The sequence below is a fragment of the Macadamia integrifolia genome, unplaced genomic scaffold, assembly GCF_013358625.1.
Source record: "Macadamia integrifolia cultivar HAES 741 unplaced genomic scaffold, SCU_Mint_v3 scaffold_113A, whole genome shotgun sequence".
NCBI classification, from domain to species: Eukaryota; Viridiplantae; Streptophyta; class Magnoliopsida; order Proteales; family Proteaceae; genus Macadamia; species Macadamia integrifolia.
The window spans coordinates 75,418-92,719 of NW_024870617.1; the positions used below are offsets into that span (position 1 = coordinate 75,418).

General features: G+C 38.4%; 1 protein-coding gene across 10 annotated transcripts in view; it reads left to right on the top strand.

The window, feature by feature from the left end:
- LOC122070818 (uncharacterized calcium-binding protein At1g02270) overlaps positions 1 to 16,429 on the top strand; it is an 18,698-nt gene extending 2,269 nt beyond the window's left edge. For 3 of the 10 annotated variants that reach the window (XM_042635059.1, XM_042635056.1, XM_042635058.1), the window contains 9 exons: positions 37 to 141; positions 260 to 365; positions 1,096 to 1,316; positions 1,448 to 1,524; positions 1,624 to 1,738; positions 1,849 to 1,974; positions 15,180 to 15,290; positions 15,380 to 15,487; positions 15,788 to 16,429. In XM_042635059.1, coding sequence (XP_042490993.1) covers positions 37 to 141; positions 260 to 365; positions 1,096 to 1,316; positions 1,448 to 1,524; positions 1,624 to 1,738; positions 1,849 to 1,974; positions 15,180 to 15,290; positions 15,380 to 15,487; positions 15,788 to 16,018 — 1,200 coding nt within the window. In that variant the 3' untranslated portion in view covers positions 16,019 to 16,429. Of the gene's footprint in view, positions 1 to 36; positions 142 to 259; positions 366 to 1,095; positions 1,317 to 1,447; positions 1,525 to 1,623; positions 1,739 to 1,848; positions 1,975 to 15,179; positions 15,291 to 15,368; positions 15,488 to 15,762 lie in introns of all 10 variants that reach the window. The other 7 variants (XR_006137984.1, XR_006137982.1, XR_006137983.1 and 4 more) reach the window with 7 other exon arrangements.
- Positions 16,430 to 17,302: the final 873 nt, after the last annotated feature.

Sequence of the window (17,302 nt, forward strand, 5' to 3'; positions counted from 1 at the left end):
TTTTGGGGTGGGGGGGTTGTCTGGGTGAAAACGCAGAATCAGAGCCTTCGCGAAAGTGAGTACAGGGTCTACTGGCTTACGAGAAACCAGAGCATATTAGATTGGTTGTTGTGCGAGAGATCCTCCATAATCTGTCTTCAGGTGGGAATCCGCACATAATTTTTATTCAGTTCCCGCTCCTGCTGTCCAGGTTCTCTAGCTTTTGCATTGGCTGGTGGAATTTGCTTGGTGGTTTTGATGTTTTTGCTTTCCGCTACAGGAATTTTGGGTTGGAAATGAAGACCTTGTCCATATGTATGAGAATAGGCTCAGTGATGCTGGTTATCTCAATTTCAAGCTTGCACGAACGAACAATCGAGGGGACGGTATGCAACCATTCTTTGTAGTTGGACTATTATTGATTGCCCCAAACTTCAAAAATTCAAACTGCTCCACACCCATCGGCTTAATCTCAATGCAAAGACATTTACAGCTTGTGTTTTCTAGTTTGAGAGTGGAAACGAAACATTTTTTTTATGCGGGTACCATTGAATCATTTCACATAGTCTGCCTGTATATGAGGGTTCCACCTCCGTAACGTTTACACATTTGTGGTGTTTGGTGTGAAAATAAACAAATAAAATTTTGCAGTTTGAAAATCCATTCTCTGTTTTGCTTCAAAGAACTTTTGAAATATTCAAGATTAAAAACAGCTGGTGCTTGGTCTGATTTGATGGTATTTTGCGTGGTTATTTTCCTCTACAAGGGAATTATCCAATAAACATGGATTTGATAAAAGGAAAGAATTTGTGACCCTATAAGATAGTTGAGAAGAATCTGAAGCCTAATTTTGGCATCTGTGTTCCTCATGAAAATTGTAGATGGTAAAGTTGGGTTTTGCCATCCAACTTGGCTGCTCATTTTGCTAGTTCTCACTAAGAATCATCTAGATGTAATAACTGTCATGTATTCCTACCTCAAGCATTACTTGAGGAGGTGGCATATGTGCTTTCCAATATGAACATAAACCGACAATTTTTTTTACTACATTTAGCCAAAAGCTAAAAATTATTCCATCATATTTCATTCTTCAAAAGTTTTGTTGATTTTCTACAGGTCTGTTCACTGCCGTGAATAAGGACTACTTCAGGGTTGTGAGCTATCGAGAGTTGCTCTTTAATGACTTTGGAGACCGTGTTGCTCAATTGTTGCATGTTGAATCTGTAGTTCCCTTGTCACAAAACTGGAGCAGCTTTGTTCAGCCAGAAATTCTAATTGTCAACACCCATTTGTTGTTTCCGCACAATTCTAGTTTGTCTGTTGTACGGTTACATCAGGTAGATTGAATTGCCACTTATGTAGCTAAAATCCTGTCTTATACATCCTATCGTTTTTGGGCTCTAATTAGTCACACTATTTATCACAATCAGTTGTTTGACCTTTGCACTTGGTTCATTTCCTGCTTTAGGTCTACAAAATTTTGCAGTATGTTGAATCTTATCAGAAGGAAAACAAGCTTAAACCTTTGCCCATCATACTCTGTGGGTGAGTGTTCAGTTATGCCCAGGTTTGCGAGCTGCCCTTGCATTTTCTCTGAAACTGGACTTCCACATCTTTCTTTTTCCCTTTTTTTTATGTTCACGGTGACTGGAATGGGAGCAAGCGTGGGCATGTCTACAAGTTCCTTAGGTCGCAGGGGTTTGTATCATCTTATGATACTGCTCATCAGTATACCGACAGTGAGGCAGATGCTCACAAGGTCATTCATTATCTTTAGGTTTGCATAGAAAAGCTACCTAAGCGCTAAGCAGTGTCTTGTACATATGCTTTCTGACTATCTGTTATCATATCTTCGCATTCTTCTTGTAGTGGGTTAGCCACAGCAATCATCGGGGCAACATTTGTGGCGTCGATTTTATATGGCTTCTTAACCCTGATAAGTATCAGAAACCGCTAAGGAGAGGCTGGAGTGAAGCAGTTTTTAGTATTATCAAGGTGAGCAATTCATTTTAGTTGTGTATGGTCATTTACTAAATGTAGAGTAACTGTTTTGAAACCTGATTTTGTGTTGCATGTTTTCTGTTATAAAAGCTGAGGGTTTGAAATTGGCTGGATTTAATTAAGATGAATATGAAAGTTTTAATTGAGATGATCATCATAGTGTGCTTTTCTTTTTAATCTTCATCAAACCATAAAAATAATTTGTGAAAAATATGAGAGTGAGGAGGCAATTCAAGCGAGATTCTATGTTGGAAAATATTACACATCACTGTGGCGTTTGGGATACAAATCCATATTCTAATGACCCACCCTATTGAACTGAGGTTTGATTTGTAAAACTGCACCATATCTATGGGAGGAACTGATGGTCGATTGGACCGATTAAGCCCTTATGGAATGAATACTCAGCCACAGAAATATATGTACCCATATTTATCCACCACGACACGCATATTGGGGCGACAAAAGTCAAGCGTCTGAGGAAAAGGCAGATGCACTGAAAGTAGAAAATATTTCGCCCTGTATCCATTGAGGAGGACTTTCAGGGTGCTTTATTGAAACTATGTCCCTATTTATTTTTGTTTCAAACTGGGCCCCTGCAAACATAGTTGTCAAGGCATCACATAGACAAATGCCTTGACAACTAGGGTCACCTTGGTTGCCTAGGCGGCACTTTGGGCACCTTGTGTCCAGGCCCCCTCTAATGCCTTGGGTCGGCCATGACAACTATGCTTGAAAGAGTTCACGTAAGAATGGATGGCATTAGTTTTAAAGGCTCTGAGCTCCTCGGTGGGGCTTTCTATCATTCAGTCAAAAACTTCTAACATCACAATCGAGTCCCTCATGGGAAAAGCTGTTAGAATGTATTTAATATGGGTACTTTAGGAACTGTCTTATGTTAAGTTGTCATTTTATGTATTTTCTTTTATTTCCCTTTCACCTCCCTTGTAATATTCCTAAGAGTTGTTTGAACTTAATATATGTGGGAAAGGGCAAGAAACCTCCCTAACATTTTGCTCTAATTTTCTTCTCCTTCTCTCAACTTCTCTCCTTCTTCTTCCTTCCTCTCTTCTCTCTTCTTCCCTCATCTCTAACCCTAGTCTTCCTTATTTCTAACTTGATATTAGAGCTTGTACAAGGGTTTGAGAGTCGATCAAGCATCCTAATATGTGATTACAGCAGAAAGGTAATGGAGTGAATAGGCACAGAAATCGATGTGAAGAGTTCTCTACGTCCTGCTTGAGACACTTTGAGCTTATTTCGGTTCTCAACATCAACTTTTCAAAATCTCTCTTGTTCTTGGCTGCTGTTGCTGAGGAGTTCAAGGCTTCATTGAAGGAGTTTAATAGGTTCTCTTTAGGTCTTTTGCCGGTCAAATAACTTGGCTTGCCTCTAATCCCTACCAGGCTGACCGGCCATCTAATGGAGGGCCTTAGGGGAGAAAGGGAGGATCAAAGTAGCAGGGGGAAAAAGGGGAAGCACACACTCTCACAGAGCACAAATTGTAACCAATTCTCATTCAAAATTAATTCACTCTAAGTTGTCCATCGGTTACAGCCAATATATAGAAAAGTAAAGACATGAAATTAGAAACTCAACTGAAATGGTATCTAACCTAAACTAGGAAACAACCAGAAAAGGAAACCAATGCAAAGGAAAGAAATCCTAACTCTTACATTCAAATCTGGAAAATGAAAGGCATGAAATGAAAGACAAATAAGCTACTAATTATTTTCAACCCTTGTTGGACCAAAACCCTGGGTTGGACTAATTTTTTTTGGCTTTTAGCTTCCAAAGCCGGTCATGTTGGTCCAACCAGGTAAGTGCAGTTGTATCTGCATCACCATCATTATACCCCCCATGTTAGATCTTATGAGTAAGAGTAGGGGTGTCAACCAGTCAGGCTGGGCCGGTCTAGCTTGACCACTTGGAAGCCTTGCACCGTGAACTCCCGTTTAAGTAAACGGGCCTAGCTTTGGGAGGCATGGTGCGGTGTTTAATCGGCCCGGTCAATGTCGGGATTTAATCGGGCTTCCTTAAACAGGCCTTAACCGGGATATGGACCTATTTAAGTCTAAACAGGCTCTAAACGAGCGTTAAACGTGCCTACCCTAAAATTCTTTTCTTAAGTGGGTTGAAGGCCCAGAAATATGTGATGAAGATCTTTAATTAAAAAAAGAAATGATATGAGATTATGGTTATTCTTACAAAAAAGAAGAGATTATGGCCCCTCACAACTTACAAAACAAAGCTTAATTAAATCAAATCCTATTACAAAGCAAAGAGTAAGAAAGCTTAATTTGTTTCTTACTAGTAGTGGCAAAAAATGAATTTTATGTAGTTTTAAAGGGTGTCGGGCTGGATCAGGCTACAATGAGTCGGTTCAATTCGGGCGTATAAACTTGTTGGTTCGGTCGGGCACCCGACGGGCTAGCTACCTGCACCCATGGTTTAAAGTATCTCCGATACCGATACGATACCCTCCGATACATATCTTCAATTTAGTCAATCGATACGATACACACCAATACGATACATAGAATTTTTAAAATCCTTTCGTATCGATATATATCCTATGATACATATCGATATGCACTAATACATTATCGATACGTACTGATACTCTATGGAAAATATAAAATCAAGATGAAATATACGTTTCGGTATGTATCAATACGTATCGGTGAGTATTTGTATGTATCAATTGGTACGTATCGATGAATATCGGTATGTATCGGTGAGTATCGGTATGTATCGGTGAGTATCGGTATGTACCGATACAGTACGCTACGGTCATATAATGGCCAAGATGAGTATTTTTTTCAGAAAACACGAATTTTTTAGGGGTTTTTGTTCCAAAGTTGCTGCCAGTCATATTTCTCTCTAACTAAAGTGGAAATCAAGGTTGGGAACAAGGGTTTTACATTTATGGGACAACTACAAACCTTGAATTCTTAGTGCGATACCCTCAATCTAGTGTTTATGCATAATACATGTTATCAATAGTTTTTTCTAACAAATTTTTTATGCAAAAGTGTTTAAAAAGGTGTTTCATATCCATTTATGTGCGTATCTTTAGCGTATCTTAACGTATCTCCGATACGATACGATACCCTTCCGATACGTATCTTAATTTTGGTCGACCGATACGGCAACCGATACCGATACTTTAATCCTTGCCTGCACCATGAATGCCCATTTTATAAACGTGTCAGGCTAAAACCCGATACATTTATTAATCGGGCCGGTCCAAGTTGGACCATAAACTTGTGGGGGCTCGGTCGGCCTATGGCTTAGAATTGACACCCCTAAGTAAGAGACTCAAGCTTTGGAAGGACAAGCTTCTATCTTATGGGGGCCACCTAGAATTGATTAGATTTGTCATTCAGTCCTCTTTTATATATATGTATATACTAGTAAACTTGCACGTGCAAGTGCACGTGTGGTCTAGTGTTGAGAGAGAGAGAGACTTAATGAATATTTTTCATGAAGGATTGTGCCTTGAAATATTGTACAAATATGAGATGACTGAAATAATAATAGCATTCCATACATGAATCTAAATAATAAAATTATTTTGAGTAGATCTTTTAGCAACAAAGAATTCTTATATAATCTCAACTTCAGTTCTTTTCACAACCTTACAACAACATATTTTCTTCCCTTCTCTTTATCCAAACCTGAAGATCCAGGGACAAAGAAGAGGAAATAATGGATTTTCATTGGCAAGACATAAATAGATTGGGGAATTGTCATTCGGAATATGATGTAGGCATTTCAAGGTTCTCAGTATTTTATTTATTTTTTGCACAAATTCAGATTTTAGTTGCCGGCACTCCTTTGATCCTCAATGGACTGACTGAAAAAGCTACAAACCAGAGCATTGACGCCTTCTATGTCCCTACTAACATCTTGAAATGATCCATCACTCTTTTGTATCCTACCATTTACTAATCCTATCGATAGCTCAATATAGTTCTTTACACACCATTGCTTAATTAGTCTTTCCAACATATAATTTGAGGTTTGCGTCAAATTCTAAAGTTTCTACACTTTTGGACATGTTCTGTTGCCACAATCTATCTTTGTATACATGGCCTTTCATAAGTCTGCAAATCAAGGGAATAAAATATCATCCAAGGAAGAGTTGAGTTTTAGAGTTTCTTAGTAAAAGCTTTATAGTGTAGAAACACCGAGTGGGATGTGAGATAGTAAATGGTACTTGGTGCGGCCACAATTACAAGATCTCTCATCAATTCAAGAGATATAGGGTAGCGGAAATCATCAGGAACAACTACAGAGTTAGGCATCTTAGATTCATTTCAGCTGCTCTTCCCATCTTTGCCCGAACCAATTCAACTTGGTGACTAACCTAATGTTAGGGGCTATTTCAGTTAAGTCAAAGGCACCAAATATTATTGAACACCTCAGATATGTTGAATCATCATATGGTATGTTACCCAATGCTTTCTCCAGCTTCTATATTATACATTGGAACTGGAAGTTGATTTTCTTTCCAGCCAGATCTTAAGTCAAGAAACAAAAGCTTTAAAGGGGAAAAAAGGATAGAAAACATTTAGATTTTCAAGGTAACAGGTTAAAAAACAGCATATTTGGATTCTTACATGTATCTTTCTCGAGCAACAATGAGCTATTATACCCCAGGTGTCCAGCAACATAAACGAGAACATTCTGTTAAGTTTGTCTTGAATTCTTGACCCGTTTTGAAGATTGACCCGCCCCTACATATTTTGGTGGCGACACGATGAGTCGACCCACAACTTCGAGTATATAATGTACGGTTGTCTTGTTGAGAAGGTCATTGTATTTTGGGGGTTTTTCGAGCTAGGGTTTCAGGGTGAGTTTTCTCGCCATTGCTTGGGTGTAATCTCTCTTCTGCATAGTGAAACATCTTCTTCGCTCGAGGATGTAACACACCACACTGGTGTGTGAACCTTGTTAAATCTCTGTGTCGTGCGAATATTTTGTCTATTTATTATCGTATTTCTTGGTGTTTGATCTAACACATTCCATCCAGCATGTCCACTAATTCTTACTCATATCTTCGTACTATCAAATCAAGATGAAGAACTGGTTATATAATCTTTAAATCCAATCACTATTTGAATTTCTAAGGTAGTTCAAGTAAGCACATTATTTTTTTCACAAATTTAAATGTGATGAACAAGCACAAGTTGAGTGAATAGCAAGGGAAGGATAATTTCCTATACACATTTCTGGAGGATCACTCTTGATGGTAAAATTTAAACTAAAAGAAGGAAAAAAGAAGATTAAGTACCTTGTTTCATGTTGTAATCATGCCATATCGGGAATTAACTATTTAAATATGTATAACCAAGTTCCTTAGATGAATACAATCACAAGCAATTAAGGAGATAGTATTCAAATTTTTTGAGTTCCAAAATTCTACAACTCTGGAAGGGGAGAATGCAATTGCTGACAATGTTTGGGAATTTCGAATTCAGCCACCACATCCTGTGATTTAGTTGAATCGACTGATAGTCTGATACTTCTCTTCTCTTCAGTTTCAATGTCTGGGAAATTCGAATTCGGCCACCACACCCTATGATATAGTTGAATCGGCGGATACTTCTCTTCTCTTCGGTTTCAATGTTTGGGAATTTCAAATTCAGCCACCACACCCTGTGACAGTCAAATCGGGTTAACCATGACCTCAATAAAATGCGAAATGGCATGGCTTCAGATCTTAGATAAGGCACTTTCATGACCTCTTGCATGAAGAGGACAATAATCAATATGCCAAAAAGTTCACCGCAACCATTGTAAATCTAGAAATAAAATCACAAGCGTTGAATGTTACAATGAGAATCAGCAGTAAATCTATCCAAATACACACCCTGCAAGAGATCATATTAGTAAAAGTTAGTAGACCATAGAAATTCAGAGAACCCTTGATATAGAGATTCAAGGACGTTGGTTCCGCTGATTGTCAGGCCCGTGCCAAGAACAGGTCTGCTCCCAAATATGCCCTGTATAGATAAGTGTACATTATAACTTTGGGCTCTGCAACTCCTAAATCTTAGTATTAACAACGGCTGTCCCCCATGTATTGTGTATGGTGGTACCGAGGTAGAGGCTAGAGTTTCAATCACGCTCAATCTTCCATCCATCTGGAAGACATAACAAAATTAATATCTAAACTCTATTATGGTAGTCGATAAATAGGGAAGGGGGGAGAAAAAGTTTAAGAATTTATGAATAGTAGTCCTTTTTGGACGAAACATGGAATTGGGCTATAAAAACGCCGAAATTTCATACACCGTATAAAGAAAAAACACATAGAGAGCAACCTATTTCCCTACTCAGTTGCTCTCTGGAGGGAATGACAGGAAGCGTTGATGGAAAGAAAATGTAGCAGCCAATTGTAGGGTTAGCACGATAAATGATAGATTGAATTCTTCGCCCAAAAAAAAAAAAAAAAAAGAGAATAGATTGAACTGAAATTTGCAAAGACACGTTGAAATATCTCGATTCAAAACCTATTTTTTTCTTACCTGATTGAACATCGCCTGCCAGGTAGCAGCGAGTTGTAGGGTTAGCACAATGAAGAATAGATTGAATTCTTCACAAAAAAAGAAGAAAAGAAAAGGAATAGGTTGAATTGAAATTTGGAAAGACACGTTGAAATATCTCGATTCGAAAGCTTTTTTTTTTTTTTACTTGATTGAACATCATTCCCCGGTGCAAGAGGCTGGTTCAGATGAATTTAGACGCAAATTTTTTTATATCGAAGTATAGTGGATTCAGCTTCTCAAATGCTAATTAAATATTGAATCAATAAATTATCTAATTACATTAAATACAGAGAAAGAGAGCCATTCGACTTCTATACCTTTATTTTTTGATTTTTTTTTTCACAAATTTGGAGAGAGACATTTGACTTTTACATTCCACACAAGATTTTTTTTTGGATTTTTTTTTTTTTTTTTTTTTTTTTGCTTTATACGAAAAGTCAAATTAATTCCATAATCTCTTACTCAACTATACCCTATTATTATTTAGGAGAGAGACTTTTGGTTTTTACAGTGCACATAAGAGAGTCGGTTTATTGAAATTTTTTTTTCTCAAATTGGGAGAGAGAATTTTGGTATATTCAATTCTAAATAAAATGCTAAATAAGTGTCGAAAATATATGTCAATCAAATGTTAATCAAATACTGAATTAATAGACCATTTAATTACACTGAATGTAATTTATTATTATTATTTTTTCCTCTTCCATTTCAAGGGGTTTTTTGGTCCATTGGAAAAAAATTTAGGTAGAGGTTGATGGTCTTTTTTGTCTTTTAAAAAAGTATACAAAAGACAGGGAATACGTACTTTTTAATAGTCGTATGATATATATATATATATTGGTCTGATATTTTTAGGTTACCCCATGCTATTATTGTGAAGTTAGAAGCTCTTATGTGCTGCTTTGGAAATGGTCTGACTGCTCTAGATTCCTTCACCTCATCAGTTGGGCCTCTGTCTGCCTCCCAAAAAAGAAGGGGGGTCTTGGGCTAAAGTGAATTAAAGTTGTTAACTCTGCGGGTATCCTCAAACTTCTTTGGAAGTTATCACCTAAGAAGAAGAGTATTTGGGTTGACTGGCTCTATTCTAGGCTCCTTTGAAATGATTCTATCAAACGACCCCCTTCATATTTGATGCTTCTTGGGTCTGAAGAAAGGTTCTAAAGCTTAGGCCTCTTGCTTACAAAGTTATCAACTCCATGATTGATGATGGTGCTTCTGCTAGCTAATGGCTAGACCATTGGCATCCTAAGGGGGTTCTTCTTCATTTAGTGGGCAACAAAGCTATTTACAGTTTGGGTTCTCACAGGATGGCAAAGGTTTCAGACATTATCCAGAGTGATGCTTTGGTGCCCCTCCTCCCCCAGTAGTCTACTATTTGGTCCACTCTGTTAGGTATCCTCAGAAGGCCCTTTGGTGATGGTGATCTTGTTTTGTAGTCTACCTCTTCTTCAAGGCTTTTTAGCTCCAAGTCCTCTTGGGATCTCATTCATGGCAAGGTTACCCTTGGCACGACTTGGTCTAGTTTAAGGCTCATATTCCCACCATAGTTTCACTACTTGGCAAGCCATCTCTACTGCCTCCCAACGCAGTCCGTTACCTTTTTTTAAAGTGAAGGTGCTGAATGACCTTGTGATCAATGTATAGGATGAACTCGTTACTGATGAGATAGTGTCTCCAATGGCTTAACATGTTGACTACGGAATAGAGCTCCAAATCATAAGTAGCATAAAAGAACAGTTCTTGACATTGATGAGAGCTTCTCAGTGCGGAGTACTCTTAAGACTTGTCTTAAATGATCAAGATGGTCATTTGGTTGCTTGCTGTAAATCAAGATATCATCAAAGTAAACAACCAAAAAGCGACCAATAAAGGTATAAAGGAACTATGTCATGATCTTCATGAAAGTGCTAGGTGCACTCATCAAGCCAACTTGGGATTGATTACCCCTGTAATCAGTCTTACATCAGCTCCTAAGGTCCAATTTTGGGAAGACCTTAGCTCCGGATATCATTTCTAACATATTATCGTGGGATAAGAACCTGTACTTGATGGTGATTTTGTTGATAGCTCTGTTGTCCACACACATACACCAAGAGTTGTCCTTCTTAGGTATAAGCAATGCTGGTACTGATGTAGATACAACTACACTTACCTGGTTGGACCAGTATGACCGGCTGTGGAAGCCAAAGGCTAAGAAGAACCGGTCCAGCTCAGGTTTTTGGTCCAACAAGGGCTGGTAGTAGTTTAGTTAATATTATGTCTTTTATTTTATCATACTTGTTTTAGGATAGGATACGTAAAGGAAGTAGGAATCAATTAGTAGGAGTCAATTTCAGTGTTAAGGGTCTAAGTAGGAGAGTTATTTCAATTTCTTTTAAATACTTGCATAAACTCAATGTTTGAGATTAGAGTGAATTTTATTTAGAATTAGTGAACTCATGCTTTGTGTGATTCCCCTTCCCCCTCTTTGTGCAATTTCCTTCTCTCCCTAAGGCTACCCCATTAGGTACCGCACACAAACTTAAGCTTTTTTGAATTAACCCTTTTCACAATAACTCATCAACCTGTCACTTTAACTCTGCATTCTCTGTAAGTCTGAGACGATAAGCTTGTAAGTTTGGGAACACTGAGCCGGGTACCAAATCAAAGCATTTTGTATTTCACGTATAGGTGGCAACTCATCCGGTAGCTCTTCAAGAACCAAGTCTGAAAAGTCGAAAATCAGGTCCTTAATTGTCTTAGAAAGCTTAACCTCAAATTGAGGAGTCACTTCCCTAGGAATAAGAGCCAGAATAAGTCCTGAATCCTGACTGGACTTGACAAACTCCTTCCCTGTGATAGTTAACAGCTTCTTTCCAACACCAACATCCTTCTGGTTAGTCCTCAATGGTTTGTGCTTGACTTCAGCTGGGACATTGATAGGATGAAAAACAATATGCTTCCCTTTGAATTGGAACACATTTATTCTTCATGCTGCCCACCATCACAGCACTATCATATTACCATGGCCTTCCGAGTAAGACATCTATCAGCTTCATTGGCACAACATCTGGAGTTCATCCTGTGGCTGATGTATGTAGTGATGTCTCTTGCTAGGCCTTTGAGAAGGAATGGTCGGTCTGTTAGTCTTAATCTAGCGACTATCATCAGATGTCTTTCTCATATCGATTCAGCTGTATTGTTACTAAGTACCGTTGATTTACCTCCAACGTATTTTGATTTAGAAGAGAGACCTTATATGGTTGTGGGTGCTTTTTAGTTTGTAATTTTTCCAACTTCTCCACAAAAGCCTTCAAAGTCACATTTACATAGCTACTACTATTAACTATCACTTGCACTGGATTGCTTCTTGAGTGCATACGAGTATAGAAGATGCAGTGATGTTGCGAACCCTCATCCTTGGTTTCCGCCTCTAGGATGCGGTGAACACCATATAATTCTTCCTTATTTGCATTAACCTCTTCATTAACATCATCAGTATTTTCTTCATCATGTGGATATGGGAATAAATCATCATCATCATCATCAGCGTCTTCCTCCACATTAACAACTGCATTCACTTTCTTGCGAAGTGGACAAGCTTTTGCATAGTGTCCAAATTCCTGACAGTGATGACATTGTGTCTTTATTGTTGCTGGTCATAGGTGTCTTCCTTTATTGTCAAAATGGGTAGGGCTTTTGGCACGTGTAGGACCCGTATTTGTTGATCTAGGTGCTGGAAAATTTCTCCGGTGCTCCCTAACTTGAATCCCAATCTTCTGACAGAGGATGTCAGTAGTTCTTCTCCATGTATAGCCTCCTCAAAGCAATCCTGGAGATTGTAAACATCTGTGATGCCAATTGCCTTGTTGATATCAGGCCACAATCCCAATCTAAACTAAGATTATAATTGAGTATCATCTTTGTCAATGTTTGTATGACTAGAAAGAGAATCAAATTTTTCCATGTATTGAGCTAATGATAAATTCCTTTGATGGAGAGAGTTTAGTTGATCTGGCAGTCAAGCCTTGAAAGCATGTGGTAAGTACTTTTCCATTTCCTCCCACGTAGTGGGTGCTCTGCCACGTTTTCAAGTTTCCTCTCATATGTCCTCCAACATTTACGTGTTGCACTGATCAATTTAGTTCGAGCCAATTTCATATTCCTTGTTTCTGAGAGGTCGAACCTATCAAAGTAATCATCCAAGCTTGTTAGCCAGTCATAAAATATCTATGGATCATGATTCCCACTGTACTCCTTCAGTTCGAGCTTAACCCTGTGTCATCAATGTGCCTTTGGGGTGCACCATTACCACCATTAAAGGATGCTCGCATGTTGCTTTCAAAATCTGCCTGGAGTGTGTACACCCTTTGTGGACCTCTATTCCTTTAAGCATGGTTGTTAGCTGTGGACTGTCAGAGATCTTGCCTCACCTTCAGGAGGTGCATAATGAGGGGCAGAAATTCGGTTCACCACTTCTGTCAACCGATCAGTAATGCTTCTTTGGTTGTGAGGTTAATGTCTGAAACATCTCCAATATCTAAAAGGATCAGGAGAATGGTCTGAACTTTCTTGTACTGCTCTCTGACATAGCTCTGATACTACTTAATGTAATACTGATTTAAAAAGTTAAAACAGTACCAAAATAGAATCGAAAACAGAGGTACAAAATTCCAGATCAATGAGAAAACAAATACAACCAAATCAGCAAGACAGCAAGTTAGATCAGGCTAAAAGCCTGGTCGAGATCTTCTTTGGGGAGCTATGAACTGTGCTGAAAAGCTCCGCTTGACACAATGAATGGATCCGATTTATGAGGGATTCCTAGTGCTACTAGGACAGGGGAACTGTCAAAATAGAATTCAGGGTGATGATCAGAATTTTCAGATCACAGAATATTAAAAACCAACAGAATACCAGTAGATGTTATTAGTTTCAGATTCAACAGACCAGAAAATAGACCATGGAAATTTCAGACTTCAGGTCTTTAAAAGCAATCCTACTTGAGGTAGGACTTTATCAAAAACTCTATAGACTCAGAAATTGACAACAGAATATGATAGAATGTATCAATTGAATGATTCTGTTAACAGACTGAAATTAGCATTATAGACCTCAGTCAAAACAACAGTCCTAGTAATGATAGGATTGAGATATTGTAGGAACAGCAATGGAAAGAATTGCAGGAAGATAGTTAGCAGAACAGTACCTCGATAAGCAATGGCACCCAGGCTTCCCACAGCAAGTCGTTGGCTTGATTCACACCAGTCACTTTATTCCACTGGGAAGAAACCTCTCCACGCAAAGAGAAGAAAACAGAAAACTTCATGAGCTAAAATTGTGGACTGTGGGATTCCCATTGCGTTTATTATAAAAACTAATAAAGAATTTTTGAATCTGGCAAGGAAACCCCCTACCTGATTCCAATCACAAGTGGCCATTCCTTTTTAAATTCTAAGCGGTCTTTAAAAGGCATGTGGACCTAAACTTAAATAAAAGCAAAGAACAAGATATCTAACTTAAACTGAACCAAATAAACCACCGGTTCAACCCGGTCTGACTCAAAAAAAAAAAAAAAAAATGAAACATTAAAGAAACAACTTAAAATAAGAAACAAAGTGGACCCAAGCCTTAAATTAGGCTGGGCCATGCTAAGCAGTGGCTTTCTTGGTCCTTCTGCGATGATAAGTCCTCAGTACTGCATCACATCATGCCATGATCAAATATGCATCCCAATGTGTCATTTTAGAGGCGTAAGCATCATTTGAAAATGTTGTAAAAATGGGTTTTATGGATCTTCTAGTGTCCAGCCAAACAGACCCTTAAGTCCATTAGGTTTTTATGGTCCTTGTGATATTCTAGAATATTCTTTTCTCCATTATAAATAAAAAGGGGCTGGTCTCTATTAGACACATGCTTATTCCCCAAATCAATAGAAAAGTTCATGGAAGTGAACTCAAAGTCTCAAATAGAGACCTGCATGTGCTGTGCAGTTCAAAAATCAAGGGAAGTGTTTCCGTCCCGCCCTAACTGGCACATGGAGTGATGAACTTGCAGGTTGACAGTTGGATAGATTTGGGAACCCCCTGGTAGGCACCAGTTGTATTTGGTAACACATCTCCTTATTCAAATTCCCAAATGTTTTGATTACAGTTCTAGTCTCTCTTTTGTATAAGAATTTTTGTGTTTTTGTTTGCCATATGTTCTTTCTTCTTTATATTTCATATGTTTTATATGACAAGGAAGCAGATTTAGGCGTGGTTGAGTGGAGAAAGTAATCCAGCCATATGATGGTGTTGGTGCCATCCATCAGGGTAATTGTATTATGGATCATGGGTCAAGATGCCACTATTTTGATGGAGAAATCTAAAAATTTTAAATAGAAATTATTTTCCAATATTTTGTATTATTGAAATAATCTCTCTCTATAAACAACACAATTTCCTTTTTCTTTTAATCAATTACAGTAAAATGTTTTCCAGTGTGAAGGCTTTGTTTGTTTCCAGCCAAAAACCATGCAAGAGGAAAAATTTTAGGTAAAATATGTTACTTGAAAATTTTCCTTTCATGTGAAATATCACTGCCTCAGAATTCTATGCTAGTTCTTGGACCCTTGTTTCCAAGAATGCGTTTGGAAGCAGTCTGATGTTTTCTTTGGTTCAGTGTCAGATTTACAAATCTTCTCTTGCGGAAAGTGATGCCTTCGCATCTCTGAAGGCTGATAACCATGGTGATTATATTACGTATTCGGGTTTCTGCAAAGCACTTGGTCAGGTATGGTATATCTATCAAAATTAGAATTAATTAAGAAGTTTGAGTTCCTGTAAGTATATAAAGTTCCGAATTCTTAAGGCCTGATGCAGCTAGGCTTAACTGGGCATCCTCATGGACTGAGCATTCAGGAGATGAATGATTTGTGGACCCATGCTGTCACTGATGAAATTGGTGCTGTAGATTATAAAGAACTTCAGGTGAGTTCTGTTTGGGGATCCCCCCCCCCCCCTTTCTCTCTTTTTGGTAGAGCAGCTCTGTTTGGAGTTGTAATTTGAAGGCATGGCACTTTATTTTCCATGACCCAAGTTTGATCTCGGCCCATGCCACTTAGGCCAACTGAAAGACATTATGAAGACTGACTTTGCTCAGAAGATTTAAAATGTCCCCATAACCATGTGATTAATCACAGGGTGCCCACATGGCTCACACTCACATTTTCCAGTTTATATTATATTGTGTTGGTTATGTGAAGGCATCATGGCAAATTGTCGATGCAGCAACAAATATGGGATTCTACAAAAACAGAGGAAGTTCTCAATGACATAAGAGTGGATGTTATGAGGGACACAGAAAAGCAAGCTATTTGTTTAAATGTGAAGAATGCAGTACTCTTCCCCCCTGAAGTGGAGAAAGGAATGTGGCCTGAAAACTATTCTCTGTCTGATCATGCACGACTAACTGTTGTTTTCTCACCCGTAAGGATGTCATGTTCCCTACCAATATGTTAACCCTTGGTCCAACAAATCCTTCTATTGCTGTAAAAACATGGAAAGAGGAAGGGGGAAAAAGGAAAAGGAGAAAATGGTAGGAGGTATTGTGTGTACATTCTGAATATGATATATGGTGGTAAAATCCTATTTAGCCACTTCATGATCTGTTTGGCTTGGCTTGTTTGGAATTTTAGGATTTAAACCTAGTTGAAAACTGGTAGTATTGTTTATCTTATAGGGGGGAGGGGAGGGGAGGGGACTAGACTCTAGCATCATTTAATGATCTTATTCAGAAAGAAAATTTAATCTGTGGTCAACCGGCTGACTTTTGCATGGTTTATAATGTGATTACGATGAACTGTTGAATAGTTTCTCGTGGCAACCTTGACAGCAGTTGGAGAACCCTCTTAATCATAGACTTATTGGGTATATGTAAGATGAGCTGATGTGAGCTAAAATGTATGGCTGGGAGACCTGATCTTCTCAATGCTTGAGAGATTGGCCTGGACCACCTGATTCTTTGTAGTAGTAAGATATCTCTCAAGTGTGAATACACCATATGAATGTGAGGGCCTGAGGGGTAAGTTTGATGGAGGACAGCATACAAGGATCTCTACAGGATAATGGAAATCACCATGGCCATCCAGTAGCCTCATCAGGAACCTTCCGAGTTATGATATTGCCTCAACCCGAGGGTAAGGTAACCTGCTGAACAACTATAGCCTCTGTTATTCATGGGGATGTTAAGAACTTTGTTATTTCCTTAGCCTTTTAATTTATGTATGTTTTCTTTTCATCCAAAAAGGAGCAATAGCCTCAGTTGTCAGGTACATCAAAGCTGAACGGAGAACAGATAGGACATGTTTGACACAGAGCTATCACCATATATATATATATATATATATTTTCTTCACTCAAAGTCTTAACATTTACAGATACTATATCAGACCCGTGCAATTTGGGTCAACAAATACAGGTTTGAGACGCATTGTAAAAAAAAAAAAAAAAAAAACCTTCCCCAACCCTTTCCAAGTGTGGGCATGGGAGCCTGAAAAATAGTCAGGTTTGAACAAGTGATGTACACGACTTATTCACAACCAATTGTGCAAACGGGTGTTGCTCATGGCGGGTTCGTTCCTGTGAAAGCATACATACTGGTACTAGAGTTTTTGAGGGGGTAATTGTAATGCCTCAAACCCAAGTAATAGGTATGGTGTTGCTCTCACGGGCAGTGGTATAAAATGATTGCAAAATCTTTCACCAATAACTCGGACTCTTTGTTACCACCGGTACAACAAAATT